The sequence below is a fragment of the Rhinolophus ferrumequinum genome, chromosome 11 (assembly GCF_004115265.2).
Source record: "Rhinolophus ferrumequinum isolate MPI-CBG mRhiFer1 chromosome 11, mRhiFer1_v1.p, whole genome shotgun sequence".
Classification (NCBI taxonomy): domain Eukaryota; kingdom Metazoa; phylum Chordata; class Mammalia; order Chiroptera; family Rhinolophidae; genus Rhinolophus; species Rhinolophus ferrumequinum.
This window is the reverse complement of record NC_046294.1, coordinates 74,796,797-74,820,805: the sequence shown is the minus strand read 5'-3', so window position 1 is coordinate 74,820,805 and position 24,009 is coordinate 74,796,797. Positions and strand designations below refer to the sequence as shown.

The following is a 24,009-nucleotide window of genomic DNA, read 5'->3' as shown; positions in this document are numbered from 1 at the left end:
TCTATATGTTTTATTTGTTGTCTTTTTTAAAACCGAGAGAAATATTTTAAACTCTTTCTGTATTTTTATAGCTTTCCATTTATATGTTAACTTGATGTTGTATTTTTTTCCTCGATAAACATCATGGCTTTTGATATTGATTATGAATTCAGTTATTAATATTATAAAACTGATTCATTTAAAATTTTTTGATTCTTAATTGCTTATTTTATATGAAATTAATATATACCTGCTATTTTTTGTTGTTGGTTTCCTAAATAGTTGCTCAACATTTTTTAACATTTTTTTTCCACTACTGCTGTTTTTCCTTTAGACTTTTCTTTATCCCTCTATTCCACTTAGGACTTCACTTACCTTCTTGAGAATGCCTGTTTTTCTTTTTTATTTAAAAACTTTTACGCATGCTTCCCTTCTATATTCTCTCTACTTTTGCCTTGAGAATCTGTACTTATTTAGATCATAGCTCTCATATCACTGCCTCACAAAAGACTTTCATCATTTTCAAAACTGGGTCATGTCTCCCCATTAGAATATCTTTTGGTGCCTTGTACTTTAAAGAAGGTGCAATTTCAATAGCAAACATGGATAAAAGCACATTTAAAGCACAGCCAATTATTCTAATAAAAAAGGATAAGGAGAAGGAAGAGTAGAAGGAGATGGAGGAAGGAATGGGGACCTATATAGGTATGAATGGATAGGTGAACATTTCCTGCAGCTTTATTATTAATCATGTGTATTGATTTCTGCCCTTGTCTGCATTATTTAATTTTTCTTGCATGTTTGATTTTGGTCTATGATGTTTCTCTGCTTTTTTTTTTTTTGGTTTGTTTGTTTTTTTTTTTGTTTTTTTTTTAGCTTAGTAAGTTGAAAGCTTAGCTTATTTGTATTCAGTTTTCTTGTTTTATGATAAATGTCTTCAAAGCTATGAAATTCCCTCTCAGTTCAACTTTAGTTACATCCCACACATTTTTATAATTTTTATTTGGAAATAATTTTATCTCTAGAAATGTTTGAGAATAAAAATTATACAAGAAATAGCCATATACCCTTTATACAAATTTGCCTATTGTTAACATTTTGCACACAAATTCATCTCTCTCTCTCTCTATATATATATAGATATATATATAGATATCTCTCTCTCTCTATATATATATCTAAATACACATCGTATGTATTCCATGGGTAATAGATAATAGATACTTTTTTCCCGAAGCACAATGCGTAAATCACGACCCTTTACTTCTAATTATTTCAGTGCCGATTTCTTAAGAATTACCGAAAAAACAAAAACCCCCAAAACATACACAAGCTATGTAAATCAATATCTGGCTTATTAAAAAAAATGTTAATTATATCTTTTTAGAGGAGCTTGTTTATCAAAAGGGTCTAAAGCTTTAGCATGAGCTGATATAGAGGAGGTAGGGATTTGGGAATCATTCAGATCCAAATTATAGGTAGAGCAATGACAAAAATAGCATTGAGTCCAGAGAGAAGGTTGAGAGAGCAGAGTTGTGTATAGTAAGGACTGAATGTGGAGAATACTATGCTTAGGACCGGGAACATAGGCACAGAGGATACAGCATTGAAGATGATCATGGGAACATAATATTTCAAAAAGGGGTACAAAATAGTAACTGATACCAAAGAGAAATTTAAAAGGATAAAAAATAAGAACCATTTAAGAGCGTGAAATGTGAGAAACATTTTTGGATTTGAAGAGCTGTCTGTTCATTTTCGAAGAGGTTAAATTCTGTAGAGTGGCAGCAGATAGATCCCAAGTGCAAAATATGAAGGACTGAAAATCCAGGAAGTGCTCTGTAGACTGTTTCAATGAATGTGATGATGAGAGACTTCGCGCAATGGCTCAGGAGAGGTCAGATTATAAAGAGTGCTTGAGTGATTTTGTATGGTTTGGGGGAATTTTGGTCCTGTGTATAGACAGACGAGGGGGAGTAACTGAAGGTCGAAGAGGAAGTGTAAATAATTAAAGAGAAACATCGCTGAGTATGAGAGAAAACATTGGCTCATTTGGAGGATTAGCTTTGATTGAATGCAAGGAATATTACTTGAAGGCAGGAAGAACACTGGAGGAAATGGATGACTGTTCAGAGCACTTTAATGTTGGTAAAATACTGAGGGACTTGTGTTAAGTGGTCTCAGTGAAAGTACCCTGATCTTCAGAGAATTAAGGGAACAGATAAAGTCCAGCTTGATATTTGGGAAAATTGGGAAAACATTTGGAATAACAGCTTTGAGAAAAATAAAAGGATTTTAACTAGAGATAAGCAGAATAGCTCAGTACAAGTGAGGGCCTAGGTAAGTTTGTAATGGGACAGAATGATCACATTTTATGTCTTTCTCCAGGACTACCTAGCAGCCCGGAAATAGGAAGAAATTACATGACTGGGTTTATTTAAAATCTTAGGTTAAATTGGAGGAGATTCTTAAACCTTGTGTTAAAATAGTTAAACTGGGTAGGTGGGGAAGGGGCTGAGAGAATTCAACCAAGTATCCAAACTTATCTAACATATACAAATATATTTATCTAGACAAACTAAGAGAGAAAATATTGAAATTTGGCAAAATTATACCATCAGTAATAGAAAATGATATTGATCAAAACACTTCGTATGTTAAATAAAGGCTTTGAAAAGGAAATAACTTTTTCTTTATAAAATGGCAAAATTTTACAGAGCTAAACAACCAAATCAGAAGAATCACTCACAACTAAAGTCTGTCTTTAAACAGGGGGTATTAGGATACAAGCAGGGTGTCATTGTAGGTTAAAATCTTCCATCAGGATGTTAGATGCATTGTAAGACTATCGCAAACTAGAGCATTTTATCATCCATATTCTAATGTAAATATACTAAATAGTACTATAAGTGATGTATTATGATGTAAATACAATTTTTATATTGGCATTATTGTTATTCTTAGCATCTTTAGTACATATTGAAAAACATAGTAGATGTAGAAATCCATGAGTTAAAGTAGCTAGTAGTTTATAGCTTGTTTTTGTTACTTTTAAGTTAAAATGCTGGGGAGGTGGGGGAGGAGGAATCTTTAAAATAAGATCTGGCTTCAAATCCCAAGTGATAAACTTTCACTAAAGCCAGCCTACTCTGATGATTCATATACTTGACACCTTTTTAGCATTCAGGTCATAGGTTTTACTATGCTCATTTTCGTCTAAGTGTCACATTGTAATTTTCCTGGTTGCTTTTTCTTGCCTGTCAAATCTTACCACCTCCAGTTTATTCTCCATACTGCTTTAGTGCTATATTTTTGAAGCATAAACTTTTATCATGTCAGTACTCTACCTTAAAATAACTATTGGCATCCTGTTATCTAGGGCACCAAATCTAAATTCTCAGGTAGGGCATACACAATCCAACAGTATCTGTCGCATCTGTGCTGAACAACCTCATTAGCCCATTCTCCCTGCCGGTCATCTCCCAATCCCTCTCTCTTTGAGCCACACCGAGGTACTTACCATTTGCATAACATATACTCTTGTACACACTGTTCCCTCTGAGAAATGTCCTTCTTCCCCTACTTCATCTGGAGATCTCAGTCATTTTCTGAGATCTACTCAGCTCAAATGTGACCGTTTCTGAAGCCTTCCCTGACTCTCTAAGGAAAATAATCTGCTTTCTCTGTACCTCTGCAGTCTTCAATTAGAACCTCAATTAGCTTAAATTAGTGCCTCAATTAGAGCATGGTTTACATTGTATAATCGTTATCAGCATAGATACCATGATACATTGCGTTTCACCTACATGTCATTTCATTTCACCTAATATTAACCAAACACCTACTACATGTCAGTCACTGACTGAGGTCTGGGGACTCAGAATAAAACCTAGTCCTAATCCCTTGGCTCTCAGGTCCCTTACTAGACTCTAAGCTGCTCAGGTTACGTACGGTGCTTGTACTTCAGAAAATGTACACAGCTCACCATTCATATTGAAACTTACCTTTCCATCTCTTCCCCTTTACTCATTCCATTTCCTCTCCTTGGAAAATCTTTCCTCTCCTCTTGTTTGAAAGCCCACATTAACTTTTTAGGCACCAGTTCAAACTTAAGGCCCATTCTTAGTCTCTAATCAGATAGAGGATCTTCCTCCTTGGAATCCCTAACATTTTCTTTGTAATTCTCTTATCTACATAGTGTACTTTCTTTACAGTGATTCGTGTTCTGTTTACTCTTTGACATTAAAATCTATAGTTTATGCTTATATTTACGTACTATGGTACATATAGCTGATCACCCAGAAACACTTGTTTAATTCAGTTTAATGACTCAACTCATATAAAGAAGGCTCAAGTCCCCATTCACCAAAGCATCACTCATTATGGTCGTTGAAGCATCTATTTATAGAAAGTACCAGATGTGTGTATTTTGTTTTTTTTTTTAAAGCTCTCGGTGTGGTTTATTTCTTTTCTTTTTTTTGAAAAACAACAACAACAACTTTTTTTACATGAAAACTTAAGCCACACATTGACTTCCTAAAATTGAACTACAAGGTCTAACAATTAAGTTCACGAACTCATCCTAGAAAAAGTGCTACATACCTCACTGCTGAATATCACTATGGTCACCTTCGAAGTACTCCCCTTGGGAAGCTATGCACCGATGCCAGTGCCTAGTCCACCCTTCAAAGCAATTTTGGAACTCTTTTTCTGGAATGGCCATCAGAGATGTTGTCATATTACCCTTGATGTCCTGAATGTCATCAAAATGTCTTCCTTTCAATATTTCCTTTATCTTCAGGTAAAGAAAGAAGTCACTGGGGCCAGATCAGGTGAGTAGGGAGGGTATTTCTATACAGTTATTTATTTACTGGCTAAAAACTCCCTCAAAGACAGTGCCCTGTGAGCTGGTGCATTGTCGTGATGCAAGAGCCATGAATTGTAGGTGAAAAGTTCAGGTTGTCTAACTTTTTCATGCAGCCTTTTCAGCAATTCCAAATAGTAAAGTTGGTTAACTGTTTGTCCAGTTGGTACAAATTCATAATGAATAATCCCTTTGATATCAAAAAAGGTTAGCAACATCGTTGCAGCAAGTTCATAACTTAATTGCCAGACCTTCGTCTGTGGATTCTGATTGCTGTTTACTTGGTGTTCAAGGGGTCAGCCTTTGATGTAACTGTCTAATTTCATCACTCTATCATCTCCAGTGTTTAAACCAAATTTAATTTTTTAAGCCCTGCTAACGCTACTATTTTTTATGCCAATATCATCCTTTATCTATCCACAGAGGATGTTTTTTAGAAGACAACTTTGTTTTTCTTCAATAAAAATGCATTGAGAAGAAAACTGGCACGTGCGTATGTTTGACTTTCAGTGTTAAACTTGGCATTACTTCCTGGGGCTGGCAGTCCCCACTGTGTGTGCCTTGTCAGCCTCCCTAACGTGCTCGCGTGGTGCAGCCAACACCTGTGACCACACAAAAGACTCTACACGGCAGCTGCAGGACTCAGATGCCCATACTGAAATGAATTTCTAAAGCTGAAATATTTGGGTCTGTGACTGGTTCTTTTTTTTTTTTTTTTTTTTTGAGCCTTTCAGGAACTGTTGGGATTACCCAGGGTTGCATAGTGATACATATTAAATGTCCAGGAACCTGTTTCCTCTCCTATCTTCTTTGGCCCTATCTTCTTTGGCTATCTCTGATCCAAATTAAAGGTGAGGTCCTTATTGGTAGCCTCATGTAGTGATTAAAAGGACAGATTTTTGACGTCAAATTACCCTGATTTGAAGTCTAGATCTGCCGATTACTTGCTGTATGATATTGGGCAAGTTCTTTAACCTCTAGAGACCTCAGTTGTCTCACCTGTAAAATGGAAATAATAATATCACCTACTTCAGAATGCTATAAGGAGAAATCAGTTTATATATGTAAAACTTTAGAACCATGCCTATACATGGTGAGCACTATATAAATGCTTGCTATTATTATTATAAATTCTTCAAGAACCTCAGCTACCACTTGAATGCAACTTTTTCATAATATCTATGATCAGCCATTTTCCTTGCTCATAGTTTCCTTTTTTCATTTGCATTTTTGTGGCATATACTTCTTGTTTATCCAAAAAGTGCATAGGAGTCATCAAAAACATGTTCGGTTTAGGCTTAACCCTGGTGAATTTAGAACAAAACACGTTAGAGTTTTTCCCCCCTCTTTTAAGATATTTTAAGAACACACTATACCACTTCTTATTTCTACAGTCACCAATTGTTAGGTGCTAAAATAACAAAAAAATTTCCTAGTTTAAGAATAAACAAGTTAATAAGTGATTGGGATATCAGACACTCCATGGATTCCATATATGTCGTAGACACCAAGTACTCCTGGTCATTCATTCCTGGGCCTCAGGAACCTCCAGACCATCACCCTCTCCTCTGATAAGTATTAAATAATTGCACATGCTCCAGTTCTTAATTGCTTTCATCATCATTCTTCCCAATTTGTAAATTCATTTATCAAATTTTATTTAACACAGATGTATGATGCATCATCTATGTGCCACGTATACTTCTAGACCCTGGTGAATACAGCAGTGAATAAATAAACACAATGCTCTGTTGAAATGAAGCCGATGATAAATAAGTAAAAATATATAAAATGTATAGAATGTAGGCTGGTGAAATGTGCTAGAGAGAAAAAATAAAGCAGGAAAGGAGCATGGGGAATACCAGGATAGAGAGTGTAGGTGGTTAGAGAAGGTCTCACTGAGAAGCTGACATTTAGCAAAGACGTGAAGGAGGAGAAGGAGTGAGGTCTTATATCTGCAGAAAAAGTATTCCAGGCAGAGCAAAGAACATGTACAAAGGCCCTGAGGATAGAATATGTCTGGTATGTCATCATCAAAACTTTGAGTAGGAAGCCATTGGATAGCTTTGGGCAGGAAGATGTAATCTGCCTGTTTTCAAGGTTCACTCTTGCCTATTATGTTGAAAAGATACAGACTGGGATAAGAATAGAAGCAGAGAAATCAGTTAAGATGCTATGGTAACAATCCAGCTTAGAAAGGTGACTCTGACTTTGATCTATTTTTTTATTTGAGTTAGTGAGTATGTAAGTCATCAAACAAAATTAAGCCATATATGCAAACATATTTGGAAATACAAGGTATGATTAAACAATACAGTGAATGTTTAAATTAAAAAAAATATATTACAGTAAAAGACACATTGCCATTAGTCCCCCTCAAAATACTCCCCCTTGCTTCAAAAAAATTTATCCCATCATTCTTGCCACTTTCTGAAACAGTTCTGGAAGTCCTCTTTCGTGAGTGTCTTTAGTTGTGCTGTTGTGGCTGCCTCAATGTCTGATTCAAAACATTTACTTTTCGTGGTCATTTTGAATTTTGGGAAGAGCCAGAAGTTGCTTGGTGCCAGATCTGGTGAATAAGGTGGATGAGGACACACTGTAATGTTTTTATTTGACAGAAATTGCCGTATACCAGAAGCCATGTGTGACACGAAGCATTGTCATAATGGAGGATGATTTATGGCACACTTTAAAACACCTTCTCTCCTCCGTAGCTCACACCTGACTGACTGCACCAAACAAGTTGAAACTTGTCACACACTGTTATTAAGGTTCGATGTGCTGCTTTCTGTATTGAAGATCCCTGCCTTGCCCTTGGATGGCACTTGGCAGCAGCACTCACTGTATTTTGTGATCACAATGGAAAGACTCTGTGTCGCACATCGCTTCTAGTACAATTTTTGTCAAGTAAAAACATTACGGTGTGTCCTCATTCACCTCATTCACCAGATCTGGCACCATGCAACTCCTGGCTCTTCCCCAAAATCAAAATGATTCAGGACATCGAGGCAGCCACGGCAGTGCAACAAAAGACACTCACGAAATAGGACTTCCAGAACTGCTTCAGAAAGTGTCAAGAACAATGGGATAAGTGTGTTCGAAGTGAGGGGGGAGTATTTTGAGAGGGATTAATGGCAAAGTGTCTTTTACTGTAATAATTTTTTTTATTTAAATGTTCACCATATTGTTTGATTGTACTTTGTAAGTCTAAATTCATCCTAAAATTAAAAGTGCTGTTATATTACAGTGGTTCCAAATTTAATTTCCAAAGTTCATATCTACTACTTAGTTAACATAAAGTTTAAGGCTGTATAAAACAAACAAACTAAAACACTAAATGACTTGAGATAAGTGAAAACTCAATATTATGTGAAGTTTTACTTCAACTACCATATATACATAAACAGCAAACACTTCTAAATGCTTGGCTGCTTTTGGGAAATAGTTTCCCCCCCCCCCCCATAAGCCCATCTCATGCATAAAGGCAAACAAACAATTGGCTAGCATAATCCCTAACTTGATATTACACATTAGAGGCTTTGATTAGGCCCTCACTCTAGGGTATTCTCATGAACGGTAAATATTATTCTTTAAATAGAAAAGTTTGAGTTTTATTTATCTAGTAATTGAAAGGATCATTCCATCATTATTGTGAAAGTTATGAAAACTCAGAATTTGTTAGGTCAGTAATATGTTAGGTGCAAGTATGTATGCTCATGATGTTATGGATTTATAACACTCTTTCCATGGTATTCATATTCACACTCTTACATAGATTCTGAAATCAACTTCACAAATATTTATTGAGTTACTATTTTACAAATAATTTTAAGAAGATATTTTTGTATTATGAAAATTTGGTTTACTGTTTACAGTCTCGGTTGCAACTACTCAACTCTGCCACTGTAGTCAGAAAGTAGCCATAGATGATACACAAATGAGTGAGTAAAGGCGGGATCCAATAAAACTTCATTTGCAAAAAAACCCCAAAATAAAACAGGGTGTTGGTCAGATTTGGTCTACCAGCTGTATTTTGCTGACTCCTGTTCTAGAGGTTAGGAGTGAAAAGCTTCAGACCTATGAAGATTTGTGGTAACCAGTAAATTCTAGTTATTGTGAGTGACCAAAGGCACAATTCTCAGACTTGATGCTATGCTCTTCAGCATCATTGTTCTACTTTTATTTCCACAAAGCACTTCATCTTCTCAACATTCCTTTAAACTCACTCTAATTGGTCTCATGTCCATAAGTTTTTAGTACCTTAACTCTTCTTATTGTGGTTGATGCAATTCTATTGTTATTTTTTAAAAAACATTACTCTGTGTCTTTTAATTTAAATATCTGTGTACAGAATCACAGTGCTGAATAGGTACATGCTTCTGTATTGAATTAGAAAAATCTTGATTATTCCATGATCTGTTCCACTTTGTACCCTGTGTTAATCTGTACTGAGTTCAGCTGCATCATGACCTTTGTTAACTTGGGACGCTCTTTGAATGCACTTTTCAAGGTTGTACTGCTTTTTTGGTCCACTTCCTCAGAGAGCATAGTTTAGACTCTGTGTAGCCATAGAAGACACCATTGGTTACATATTTCTGGGGGCTGAACTCCTTGGCTATAGTTACACTTGGCCCAAGGGGAGAACTGACCTTGTTCTGACAACTGTGTGTGTGTAATAGGTCTCTTGGATGGATCTGGTAAGAATAAACCTACATTGTTGCATGTTTTCAGACAAGAAACAGTAGTTTCTAGTCCAGGTACTACTAAGAAGACTTTGTTAAGAAAATAAAAATTCTCTTTCTTTAAGTCTTTTATCCCCCATTCTTCTTTTCAAAAACAACTTGCCTTTCCCTGACTACAATAATATGAAGTCACCAATGTATGCTAAATATGGAAGAACACAACTCACTCTCAAATTTGTCATTCTAGCTAATCAGCCATTTTGGCAATTTAAAACCTGTCAACTTCTTAATACACTATCTATAGTTCCTATGTGAACCAATGCAGATATTTGGAGGGTAGGTTAGGAGTGAGGTAGATGCTCTTGCTAACATAAGTTTACTTTAGAAGGGTATTTTTTAGACTGAGTAAGCATGTGGACTATTTATTTTCTGAATACTTGAGTAAAAATTTAGGTAATCTAATACAAATAATATAAAATTCACAAAATGAAGTAACTGAAATGCTTCAACTAAGATACATCTCAGGTAAAAATGTACATAAGAACTAACGCAAATCATGAAATTTAATATGAAACTACAGAAAAATAATCTCCTTAGGATTTATCAATGACAAAATGTAAATTTTAATTTTATACTCTACTTCCTGTCTTTTTCTGAATTGGCCCTTTAAGGTTGTGTTTGGGGGTATTATAAAATATTCACAAATAGAAGAACTTTTTAAATGAGTCATAGTTCAAATCTTCCCTAAATTAGAATTGATAGAAATATACATGTTAAACATCCTTTCCTAAAAGTCACATGGAAAGAGTTAAGTGATTCCCAGTGAAGTGTGAGTGTGTGTGTGTGTGTGTGTGTGTGTGTGAGAGAGAGAGAGAGAGAGAGTAAAATGGACTCACATAACTACCGCATGACTTGGAATCCTTGCTGGCAGGGTATAGATAAGCAGAAACATAAAAGGCTCAGACCACAATATCCGTCACAAAATTCTTTTTTCTACTTCCCAGATTAAAGTGACAGACTGTTATAAAGATGGGTGTTTATGCTGTTCTCCTCTAGTAGAGGGAGAATGCTTGTTTGTTATGATCTTAATCTGGCTTCTATCAAAACTGAATAAAACTTTTAAAATAAACTTTGGAAAATAGTAAGAATGCAATCTTTTATATGACATGACTACCATGTTTAGTAATAGTATCAACCATCAACGATCATCATAGTGATATACAATTTTAAGCAACAGTCCCTGCTTTACAGAACTTAAAGATTGATGACAAAGGCATAGAATTAGACACATAAAATACTGTGTTTGACAGAAAATGCAGAGTGCTATGGGAGCACACAGAGAACCTTTAACTCACTGGAGTGAAAATGTATAGAAAAAAGACTTCTTGAAGGAAGTTAAGCTCAGCCCTGAAGGATGAATAGGGGTAATTGCAGGGAAAAGAGATATGCACTAAATGTTTGAAGATGAGGGAATGGCATTTGCAGAGCTGACAAGGGAAGTGGAAGGATATAGTGTGCTCAAAATCTTTAGAAAGGTCATTTTCCCTGGTGCTTGGTGTTTCTGGGGAAGTGGACTATATAATGAGATGGGAGATGCAATCAAGAGATGGATTGTGGAGCCTCATTTAAGGAATTTGGACTTTATATGAAGGGTAATGAAAAGTCATGAAGTCATTCTAATCAGGAATATGACATATGCAGCTTTGTATTTAAGAAGTTTACTGAGGCAAAGTGTCGGAGGACAGAACCCAGGGGAAGTATCAGCATTTTAAGAGACATTAAAGGAAGGGAAGTCTGTGAAGGAAGAAAAGGAAAAGAAATCACAAATTTATGCTTCAGTTAGTTTCTTCATCAATTTGACATTTATACTCAGGAATAGGGTTTCCAGGCGGGAATTCCCACCTGTTTTCAGGAAATTTTTTGCTTTCCCATTCCCGACTCCCGAGAAAAGTTGGCTGGGAAATCGGGAAAATCGGCTCCTTGAACCCAGGAATACCCACAATGGGAAATAAATGTACTACTCACAATGAATGTCTTAGACATTTTTCCTATTTATTGCTAGGGTTTCCGGGTGGGAATTCCCTCCCCATTCTTGGGAAGGTTTTTCACTTTTCCATTCCTGAATCCCGTGAAAAGTTGGTCGGGAAATCGGGAAAATTGTTTCCTTGAACCCAGGTGGTTGGTAGTATCAGCTGTCACTTTGTGGAAACGATTCATAACGGAGAACAGAAAACAGTTTGTATCTTGGGATTCAGGAACGAGAAAGCAAAAAAAAATTCCTGAGAACGGGCAGGAATTCCCACCTGGAAACCCTACTCAGGAATGTCCATGTATTATGAAGGTTTGTTTCTCATAATATAAATATTAACCAAAACCCTTTAATTCATGATTAATAATTTTAAAATGACAAATATTTATTGGAGTTTAATCATAAAGTATTATGGCATTAAAACACAAATAACTATGATAATAACAATGATAATAACAGGATCATGACTATAACTTACGTAGATTATTATACAGCAGGAACTTTATAAGCACTTTATGTAAAACTCAGAATGACTGGGTCAATTGGAGGATAATACTATTTTCAGACTAGAAAAACTGATATTTAACAATAATAGGGAACTAAGCCAGGGTCAAACATGTGATAAGTGGTACGGCTGAGATTTGAATCCAGCCACTTAACATTGTGGTCTATGACTGTCCTCCACTGACAATATCTGGTCTATAGAGCTGAAAGAATGCTGGAACCATGTCTATTTGGGCATGCAAAAGATTGGCAAGGCTGTCATAGCTCTAACTATAAGAAATTTATATCTAAGACTCTTTTCTATTGCATCAAATAATAAGTTATTGCTTTCCTTTCCATAGCCCTGATATCATGTGTCTTATAACATGGTGAATAAACTCTAAAGCACATTAGCTGAGTAAATGTTACTAAATTTTGCATTGTAAAGATTTTGACCTTAATTATGCCCTGTCATTACGTATGCATCGGTTCCATTTTTATAATAGAAGGAAAAATTCATTGAGACAGTAGAAGTTATCTTGATGCAATATTTTCAATCAGAGCTTTAAAAGAAAGATTTTCCCTCTAGATCTTCAGGGTTTTTTTTTTTTTGTTTGTTTTTTGTTTTTTTTTAATGAAGAAGTTGTCAGGAAATTACAAATCATTTGAAAACTTACTGCTTTAGAAAGGTCTGGGTCACTGGAAAGATGGAACCAGTGAGAAAGACTACACAGTTTGTCCTTTCTTGATAAGAAGATTGCTAAAACATTATATCCACATTCCATCAACCTAAGGATTCTCCAGGAACAATTTCCCTCTCCTTGGTTCTCAGACATGGCTGAATAACTCCATTGACAGGTTCAGCATATGCTCAGGGCTCTATCATGGTGAATCTTTTTAAATACAAATTTAATATATATATATATATATATTTTAAAAGCATTAAAATGGTCACCATAGAGGGAAAAATCAGAACTCTGTTGGACTCCCATACACTTATTGTGTAATTGTTTGTTTGAATTTCCATGGGGCAGGGCACAATCATCTTTCCAGTGAGTAGGGCCTCCACAGGTCTTATCCAAATCTGCTCTTACCTTTTATTCAGAGACTGAGCACTAACAGAGGGAAGAAAATGGGAAAGGAACATCCAGGCAGGTGACCTGTCAGTCAGTCAACAGTATGTGTCTAGTGCCTACTAAGTGACAACTAAACTGAGCCAGCACAAATATTCCTGGAGAATTGCATACTGATGTTTCCTGCCATCCCACTCAGGCCTCTTCAACCTTCCAAATGAAAGTTTGGATGGCTGCTGGTAAGACAAAAGCAACTGCAGGCTTCTGTGCTTTGTCTGCAGGATCTCTCCATTCAGTCAGCCACTGCTTTTTTGACAGCTCCTTGTTCTGCTGTCTTCTTAGACTACCCTCATTTTAGCTTCTTATCACTGCTCTTTGCTAATCACCTTGTTTGGCAGATCTGTTCTGAGTCATTCCCCACGTTAGATTTCAGTACTCCTTTAGAATGCGACGATGATTTCCAGCATTTGACCTTAAATCCTTCATTCTGTAACCAGGGCAAGTAGGAGGTGACAGATAGATGTGCACTTCCCATTACCCCGTCTCCCCAGGGAAAAGGGGTGGGACACACAAGCCCTCTTATAGAACCATCCACCGATGCTCCTTCATCCTATCCAGTCGTGCCTTAGTCCATTGCTCCCCTTCCGAACCCACAGTAGTAACAGCCTGTGGAATTTGGGTTAATGAAGCCAGGGGATAAATATTTCAGTGACCCCAAAGGAAACGCTATGAAGGGAGCAGGAGATGTCTGTTTCTGTTTCTGATTACCTTGTCTGTTTCTGATTACTATTTCTCCCTCAGTTACAAGTTAGAATCTCCACAGAAAGCTCCATTGTCATTTTTATAGCTGTATTTTTCTTCGCTCTCCCCCTGGTCTGGTTCCAACAGGAAAGCAGTGATACGTGGTTGAAAGATATAGTAAGTGTTTTTCTCCTTCTGGTGGATTATCCTCACAATGGGCAACTAGCAGTAAGTAAATGTTTGGCATTGTCAGATTGACCATAACTGTAATAAAAGTCAGTAGCAAATATATTTGAATGAGCTAAACAAACAAACAAACAAAAAAAACCCAACAAAACAAAACCCATCTGAATCCTCATAGGATAATTCCCTGATGGTCACCTTGGGAAGTTTATAAAAATGAAACACCTCTTCATCCTGGTGAGAGTTTTGGACTTGAAGATTTTTTTTCAGGATTAGGAAATAAGTTGACAATATGTCCTAGTACTGTCAAGAAGAGAAGACAAATTATTAATCCCTATGGCTAATACCAGGTTAGAATCTAAAAGATGCATACTTCTCCAGAATTTATGTGTCAGTGAACTCTGTTTTTCTATTGTATTTCCAAATGTGTTTTTAATGTGAAAAATGGGCCAGAAGCACTTTAAGTGGCACAATTAATGGTACATGTGTGTCAGCGTATTCGCATGTGTGGTATTTAGGAACTGGAGATGGGGAGAGGGAGGAAAAGAACGGCGCTTGTAATTAGCACTGTAGAAACCGAATCTTCCTCTCTGTGTGGCTCCCAGTCCAGTTGACGGGTGCGCCCGTGGTCTTTCCCATCCCACCCCTATCTGAAAGGTGGTTCAAAGAAGGAGCAGATATCAATACTTTTATTTTGGTGTGAATTGATGTCATTACGCTATACGCCTTAGATTTATCTACTGTATAATCCCCCTGTGTCATTTATGGATTTGAGTTTAAGGGGATCTTGGGAGTCTGTAACTGGTAATGGATGAGAGAAGCATTAAATTTCCCAGTGCACTTAACGTCATATTGCCTATCCATTCTAGATTTTGAGGGAAGGAAGAGAAAATGGGAAAGAGCAACGGGATGGGACAATATGAGAAGAACCAGAGGAGAAGAGACTTGGAGTTGTGAACCCAAAAGGAACATAGGAGAGTTCTCTGGAGTGATTTATATAGACTTATTTATTGAGAGTAAAAGAGATATCAGGGAGTAACAGAGATTAAAGGTGTTTCATGCTTCTTGCGATTAATTTGTTTCTTTTTCTGTTATTTAGATCTTGACTTTTTTTGCAAAAGGACTTAAGGCCATTTAAAAATAAAAGGCATGGGTAGCATTTGAGATCTTGCTCCCTGGCATATGTCATCAATTTGGCTCAAATAAAAACAAAAAAGGCATATATGCAGTACAATCCAAAAAGAAATAAAACAGCATGATCTCTCCCCACTTAGCACAAATATACTCCTCTTTCTATTCCCTCATCATTTCTTGCACTGACTTCAGCGTGGGATAGCAGCATATTCATATTATACCATCCTCAACATTGTTTCCTAGGTTACTCAAAATGTTATGCAATGTGTAGAATGTATTTTTGTTAAAAAAAAAAATGCTAAAAAGAAAAAGAAAAAAAAAAAAACAGACCAAAGGAAATAAGCCAAAACAAGCCAAAGTAAAGGTTTCTTCTCTATGCTTTGCCAAATACATATGTCTCTTCTAGGAATAATTAACATAATGTTATAATACTTAATATGGTAATAGATACAAGATATTTAGTAAACTGTGAAATAATACCATTAGCCTGGAAATCACTAATGCGAGTAAAACGTTGACCATTAAGCATTAGAGAACCAAAATTAAGTAAAACAAGGTCAGTGTCAGCCACTGCTTACTCTGGATATGAGATCAAAATTGCTGGCTATTATAACAGTTTTGAAAAAAAAATTTAAAGTGATCATTAGAATTTTTAAAATGTTAGGTTTATATCTCTTCATCTGTTCCTTGATCATATGTTCACTTTGTTACCTGTGGTGTTAGGGCTGGCTGTAAACACATCATACTTAAAATTTTGGGCAATAGACACAGGTAAAAAATATGTTCCCTTAAAAAGATCTATTTCAAATGGAAAATAACTATTGCTCATATTATAAATTTTAAATTAATGTCTTTTACTCATGGACAATGACATCATATTTATTGGAGTTGAAAAAAATTGTCAATGTTTTATATTACCAAAAATATTACTTTTTAGTTTTGTAAATATGTAGTTAAAATATGTCTAAATCAAAAATGTTATTTTTCAGCTTGTTGCACATTTTTTTCTTGATAAGAAAATTGCATATAATTAAAGTACCATCCCTACAGGAGAATTTTTAATTTTGATTACTCAATCACCTGTTTGATCCATTAAAAATATGGTACCATTAATTAAAACTGAATTACATCATTAGTTATTAGAGCACTAAAATTGCTTGATATCTATTGTCAAGGACTTCACCTGATTAATTCATTAGCTCATTTCATATTTATAGTATACCTATCAGGGGTTACTACGCTAGACACAAAAGGTATAAATGTAATAAGACATAATAATTACTGAAGAAGAACTTATATTTCTGGGGGAAGAAAACATATGTAAATGTATACACAATGCAATGTAAAGGTCACTATAAAAAGGATCATGTACAGGATGTTCTCTAAGTTCTTTTCTTACATAGTAAAATATGAGTCGAGAAGAGATATGGAAATTTCATTCTAACGTATATCACTCTAAGTGAACTCCTTAGTTAGATATGCTATGCTGCCCAATACAGTAGCCATTAGGCAAATGTGGCCATTTAAATTAATCATGTAAAATGAAACAAAATTTAAAATTCAATTCCTCAGGTGCATAAGCCACATTTCAAACACTCAATAGCTCCATATTTATCAACTCAAAAATCTTATCGAAATTTGTATTTAAAAGACATTTTGTAATTGTTCCCCCCCAAAAAAAACCACAATGATCTATTTGGTAAATTGTTATGTTTCAATTAAAATTGTATAAACATCAAACTATGTATCAAAGGAAAATTTCTGGTTGTCACATAGTGTCAAGTACTATTTCCTAATGAAGTCAGAGCAAGTGAGTTAATTTCTTTTCAGTAATGCCTTGCTCATCACTGATTACATTCTTAATACCTATTAAGGTGACTGATACAAATTGAACAATACCATTTTTATTGAATACTGAATAAATATATGGAATGAATAAGTGAATGAACACTTTTTTTCTTCTTTGAGAGGCGGTCAAATGAACAGAAACAGGGAGTCACCTACGGATGAAGAGATCACTTGTGCCACCCACTATCTTTCTTTTTCTGTCCAACATTTCCACGGAAAGAATAGCATATTTAAAATACAAAATATAAAGAAACCTTAAAGGTAGTTTGAATGGGCATTAAAGACAATGCACTTCAACAACTTTCTTCCTTCCCTCCCAGTCTCCCTCATTTTCTCTCTCCCTCTCTCTCTCTCAACTGATGTGGACAAAAATATAGGCAGGTTCACACAGCTCATCAATAGTAGATCAGGACAAGAACACAGGTCTCATATCGGAGGAAATAAAGTACCAATCCTTTTACTGACTGTAATTCAACATAAAAATACTACTTGAGGTTATGACAGAGTGATACTCTTGTATCTTAAGAGATCGTTATATCACTATAGGGATAAAGATATCAGAAATAATTGAGTACATCAATGAAATAACTTATTTTAAAATAAGGATTTATGATGCACCAGAATGCCATGTTTCACTTAAGTTTTGGGGAAATTCAGGGTCACAGTAAGGAAGTTGCTTATAACAGGAAAAAAATGTTTAGATAAGCATTTCATAAAAACAGTAGAGGATTAGGGTAAAGTACCAAAATGTTCCATACTAATTTCTTTTCACTTGCTTTTGTGCATTATTTTAAAAATTTTCTAATCTTTAGTGTTGATGTGTGTTCTTTATTCTTCATGATGTGAAAATATGGATGACTCTTAACCATCTGTTTACAATAGAAGTTAATCATATGTTCATAACTGAGGTTTATACATTAGTTGGTGATACATAATTTTCAGCACAGTATCTATGAGCTTATAAATTGGGTTTGCGATCCTAACTTATAAAATGAGCATAGAAATTTCAAAAGGAGAAAAATTATTTTTATCCTTTGCAAGAACTCCATTAAAACCAAGAATATTGGGAAACATGGTGGTAACATGGCAGAGTGAGCCATCTGAATTAAAAAAAAAAAAATGGCCATTTTCCTGACATGTTATTTTTCATTCATGCAATTACTGCTTGAAGTAAAAGTGTCTATTTTAAAGTTTGGTTGGATTACTATAGTAGAAGGCAATACAAAGGACTAGCTATGCATCCTGAAGCAACTACTGGAGAGAACAAAGAAATTCTAAAGTGATTTGTATCAGTTAGAAGCAGAACAATTGCATTTTAGGGTGGTGACAAGGAAAAAGTAGGCTTTGCACAGCAAGCCAGTAAGTAAGTTGAACGTTACAAGATGCCGTATTAGAAGAAACAGTGCTTGTACCATGATGGGCTTAAGCCTTTGAAGGCAGAAATTTAACCAAGAGAATGAGTCTTTAAATAACCAAGTGTGTATACCTGCTTATACTAGAGAGATCCCATGATGAGAGGTAATGAGAGGTGGCTCAAGGTTGGAACATCTGACTTGCGATGCATGAGTAGGGATCCTGCAAAGTATAAAGTGGTGTAAAAGCAAAGCAACACTTTTAATCCTTGTTTGGTTGGGGCGGGTGATGCATGAATGCCTACAACCCTTTCCTTGCTAGAGACTGGATTACACGGGGGCAGAGGAAAAAAAGTGAGACACAGTTTCCACTGGTATTTCTGTGAGACCAAGATGTCATAAAACAAGGATCTTCTGCCCCAAATGGCAAAATGAGCTGTGTTGTAATGAACCACAGGAAGAATCGTCTCTTCCATATCCCAGTACATATTTCTTGACATTGATTCAATTTTTTAAAATTTTAAATGAATTTTATTGAAGTGTAATTTTTTTTGCATTTGATTCTCACATTTTGCACTTGATGAACCAACATTGGCACATCGTTGTTACCCAATGTCCATAGTTTACATTAGGGTTCATCCTTGACGTTGTACTTTCTATGATTTTAGACAAATGTATAATGGTATTTATCCACAATTACAGTGACATATAGAGCAATTTCACTGCCCTAAAAATCCTCTTATTCATCCTTCCTTCCTCTTAACTTCTGGCAACCTGATCTTTTTACTGTCTCCACAGTTTTGCCTTTTCTAGGATGTGATATAACTGGAATCATATAGTATTTAGCCTTTTCAGATTGGCTTCTTTCACTTAATAATATGCATTTAAGTTTCCTCTATGTCTTTTTGTGGCTTGATAGCTCATTTCTTTTTAGCTCTAAATAACATGCCATTGTCTGAATGTACCACAGTTTAATTATCCATTCACCTACTGAAGAACATCTTGATTGCTTCCAAGTTACGACAATTATGAATAAAGCTGTTATAAATATGTGTGTGCAGGTTTTTGTGTTGACATGAGTTTTCAACCACCTTGGGATCAATACCAATGAGTGTGATTGCTGGATCATATGGTAATAGTATATTTAGTTTTGTACGAAACTGCCAAATTGACTGTACCATTTGCAGTCCCACCAACAATAAATGAGAGTTCCTTTTACTCCACATCCTCACCATCATTTAGTGTTGTCAGTGATCTGTATTTTGGCCATCCTAATAGATATGTAGTGACATCTCACTGTTGTTTTAATATGTGGTATGATTCACTTTCCAGTGTCCTCTTGCTTAAGGATTTTTCCAAAAGTTAGAGATAAACAGAGGGATAATTTCTTTAAACTTACTACATTCTCTAGGATGCTTTGGATTGTTAGCTATTGGAAAATAATGTCATGAGATATGGATAGGTTCCCATATTTACAAATGAGAATTGGAGTATGCCCTAACCGTGCAGAAAATACATTGATGATATAAAGTTTTTGAGCTTGTTTCTGAAAGGAAAATTTACCAAGAATGCCAACATAAGTAATGTACTAGAAGCACCATTGATGAGACATCTTATGAAATACTGTTTCTACCTAATTAAAATATGAATTTTAACGAGAAAAATAAATGCCTTTAATGAGTTTTTATGCTTTGGAAAATTATGCTTCAGACATTTGAAGGTACTTATACCTTCAAAAGATTTATTTGGCCTATTTATTGTTTTATTCATTTCACAGATAGAATTCTATTCAAGAATATTCTTAAAATGTTGTCTGTTTCAGCTTTTAGTCTAACTTCTTGTTGTCTCATAAATCTTACACTTTAAGGAAAAAGGACCAAAGGTAAAACCCCACAGGTGGCTCCTGATGTTTACTTTGAAATATAATATGTTGCAATGATTTTAGTCACTAAGTAAAAAAACAAAATTGAAAATAATATGTGGGAACTCCTTCAGTTATGTCTCCAACTGAAAAGTCAAAGTACTTTCCACAAAAATGTGTGGATTGTAAATAGTTTAAGGTTAGTTATCCACCTTGTTTCTTGCATCATTTATTAATCTTTACAGCCTGATAGGTAAAGATAAATTTAAAGGTTGCCAGCAAGCAGAAACCATACCACCAAATCCATTGTCATTGTCATGACCCTTCAATTACACATTTAAAGTTTTGCATTTCAAACTCAACACTATGGCTCAACCTGGTACTATTTAAAGATGCTCCAAAACATTAAATCATTTGCATCTGAATTAAAAGACATGTATTTTATGGTACCTGAAATATCACTACAGAAAATGTTTTGTAAGTATTTATCTTGATTTCAACTAAGTAAGCAGGCATGGTTTACTCACGAGTAACACTGTGCATTTAAAGCTTGTTGAATTAGAAACTTTCCCCCAGAATCAAGGTAAAAATACTGATAAGACACATTGACCATTTTCTGATTGTACCCATATTAGCGATTAAAATATTTGGCTAAATCACATACATATACATGACCATTTCAGGTTGAAAATTAGTCTTATATAGATGTTGGCATCACGACTTACCTCTGTCCGTGTCGTACAGGAAGACAAAACAGTTCCATTCATAGTGGTCCAGCAGACTCAGGAGAGCTCCTCGTAAAGAAGGCCTTAGCTGCAGCACAAACTGGCTCTCCCCCTCAGTAGGGAAACTCGGTGTGACGAGGGAGATGTGTAAGGCGCTGCAGAAGGAGGTCAAGGTGTGCACTGACCTCTTATCATAGAGTCCAAAAATGGCAAATACTCCTCTAGAGTACTGGGAACAGACTGAAACAAAAGAAAAGAAAAACACACAAAAAACAGAAATTATTAGCACACTCTAAAATTAACTTCTACAGCCATAGTCCTTGAAGTAAAAAAAAAAACACAAAAGAATTGAATCACTGGTATGTCAGGAATATAAAAACAGGGAAAAAGTGAAGTGTGCAATTGATTGTATAATCAATTAATGAATTCTTGAGCTTGTATTCAAAGCCCTGCATCGAGTGAGATAACTTGGTGCTATATGCTTTCTTTTTCAAGAAGCCAATTTGAATTAAAGAGAAATTTAACTAAAAGGAAGTAATATATGACATTCTATGGTAATGTGGCAAATCCTATGCTAGAGACTTTTAAGTGTGACAAATCCAAAGTTTTCTCAGTATTGTTTTCTTTCATGCAAAAATATAATATTGCAATTCAAAAATTCAGAATATTATTTAGAAGAATATTAAATTACCTTAGTAATTTCCAAATCTACATGCTTATCTTTTCTATTTTGGATTGAACTGCATTTGTTACTCAGTCTTAATTGTTATCTTTTTTTTTTAAACAATGGCAATTTCATTTTTTTCCACAACCTTAGTGTTATCTTGAATCATGTTAGAAAATAGAAGTTATGCTGCCTGGAAAGTCACTTTTGGGATATCCTAGATGCTTAGTGGAATTGCAGCCAGCTTGTATAACTTCTAGGTAGGACATAAAGCTACAACAAAGCAACTCCTAAACCTAACAAAACCAAGTCCTGAAATAAGAGGACTCAAGGTAAACCAAAATCTCACCTTGCCTTTCCCCCCCGTCCTCCCAGTTATTGCAAGGACAATGAGGCAAATTATAAAGAAAAAAAAAATCTTCTCCAGGTTGTTGCCCTGTCATATATTGATCACCCTTTGACATAGTTTCTAGTCCAAAGTTACACTTGTAATTTATCACACATGGATAAAGGTTATGTTTCTCTTTGGCTTATATAGCTAGTTAAAGAAATTTTCAGTTTTATAAAATTTCTATGTTTTCTGATTTTGGTTACTAATTGTACTTGCTAACTAAGTTCATTAAGAATCGTAGAGTATTGGGTAAGATTCGTACGAAATGCTCAGAGAGAGAGGAGGAAAACCAGAGTGTTTAAAATTGTGTTTCTCTTGTGAAAATTCTTAATTATTTATTTCTTTTTTTGAAATTCACATATCTACAGCAACAGAAACATGATTGGAACCTGTAGCTGGAAATGTGTCACTATGATGGAATCAATTAAAAACTAGAAGGACTATGAAAAATTGACTGAAAATCAACAGTGTAATATAAGGCATGTGATCGCATTAGGTCTGGGAAATGGGACGAGAGCAAAACAGAAAAGGAAAAAGACTATTAAAACTCTTTAAATTATCTTTTGTACTGTTCAATTTGTATATGATATGTAGGTCACATTTGTCTAAGAGTTGCCATTTTCTGAGCTAAGACAATAGGAGTTAATGAGCTGTTACAATACATCTGCATCAGGTATCACCAATCTGACACCCTGGATGTATAGAATATGAGTTTTATTTGTTCCTCAAATTGTTTTTCATATGAATATGAATGCTTTACTTTGGAGTGTGCACTCCTCAGTAAGCTGTAAGCCCAGCCACTTCCATTACTACTACTATGCCACTTCAAGTTAACAGTCCAACCTTGTAAATATTTGAATTTGGATGACTAAGCTATCCATTTTCAACATAAATGCAACAGTTTTTTGGTTTGGGCAAACTGTATTAAGCAGTATAAAAGATGTTTCTGTTTCTTCCATCTTCGTAGAAAGAATGCACTGTAAAAAGAGGTAGAGTTAAAACCACCATTCATTGTTTCATTCAACAAATGCTTAATACTGCCTAGTTTATTTCAGTCATTGTGTTAAATATTTTTAATAAAATACAATTACTATAGCATTTCCATTGAGAAGAGGTTCACACTCTAGGGGGCAAGACAGATATATAAATTGATACTTCAAGAGGGTGAATATAATAAGGAATAGGCACAGGGAATTAGGAAGTACAAGGCAGTGTTTAACTCAGCCCAGAAGATACAGAGAAGGCTGACTGAGGAAACGATACCTATCTGCGGAGGTTAGGTTTGAAGAATTGTGATCAAAGACATAGGAACCAACACGTAGGTAAATATAGTGGGCCAAGCAAAGGATAATAAGGGAGTAAGTAGGAGCCGAGGTCCTATCTGGGAAATACTTAGGAATCAATTAGGCAGAATCTAATATGTTATTAGGTAAAAGGAATGAGGAAGAAGGTGGAGGAGGAAGAAGACAGACTGAGGATGACTTTTTGTTCTAATCTCAAATGAATGAGTAAATAGTAGTGGCATCATCTTGGATAATGGCTTGGGTAGGTTGGAAAGATTTTGCTTGAATACTATGGAAAAAGAGCAGTTTTACATCAAAAGGAATGGATTCCTTTCTGGACATGTTGAGTTTGAGGTGTCAGATGTCCAGCAGGTAGTTGCATATAAAAACATGAGGTTGAGCTAAGAGAATGGGTTAAATATACAGATATGGAAGGAAGTGGGTGTGAAAGACAGTATGAGAAACATCAGTAAGAATGTGTGGGAAACTTTAGTCTAAGGATAGAACTGTGGAAAACAATGTATTTCAAGATTATAGTAAACATTATCAGAATATTAGGAGAACTTACAGATGAAAGAAGTAGAATTTTTCAATGAAAAGTCAAAAGTTAAAATGTTATAGAAAACAGTTTTCCAAATTTTATGTGAGGATTTATTTTTAGAGATCCATGAGTTGTCAGTGAGACTTTGTAAAGTTGCTGTTAACATTTTAATGGTT

At 35.2% G+C, this 24,009-nt stretch overlaps 1 protein-coding gene across 6 annotated transcripts in view; it reads right to left on the bottom strand.

Annotated features, from left to right (window-relative positions):
- Positions 1–24,009, bottom strand: part of GRIA4 (glutamate ionotropic receptor AMPA type subunit 4) — a 368,916-nt gene that overhangs the window by 210,788 nt on the left and 134,119 nt on the right. For all 6 annotated transcript variants that reach the window (XR_004424402.1, XM_033120550.1, XM_033120549.1 and 3 more), the window contains exon 4: positions 20,955–21,194. Coding sequence is in view for 5 of the 6 variants with exons in the window: in XM_033120550.1 (XP_032976441.1) it covers positions 20,955–21,194 (240 nt within the window). In the remaining variant the exon portion in view is untranslated. The remainder of the gene's footprint in view (positions 1–20,954; positions 21,195–24,009) is intronic.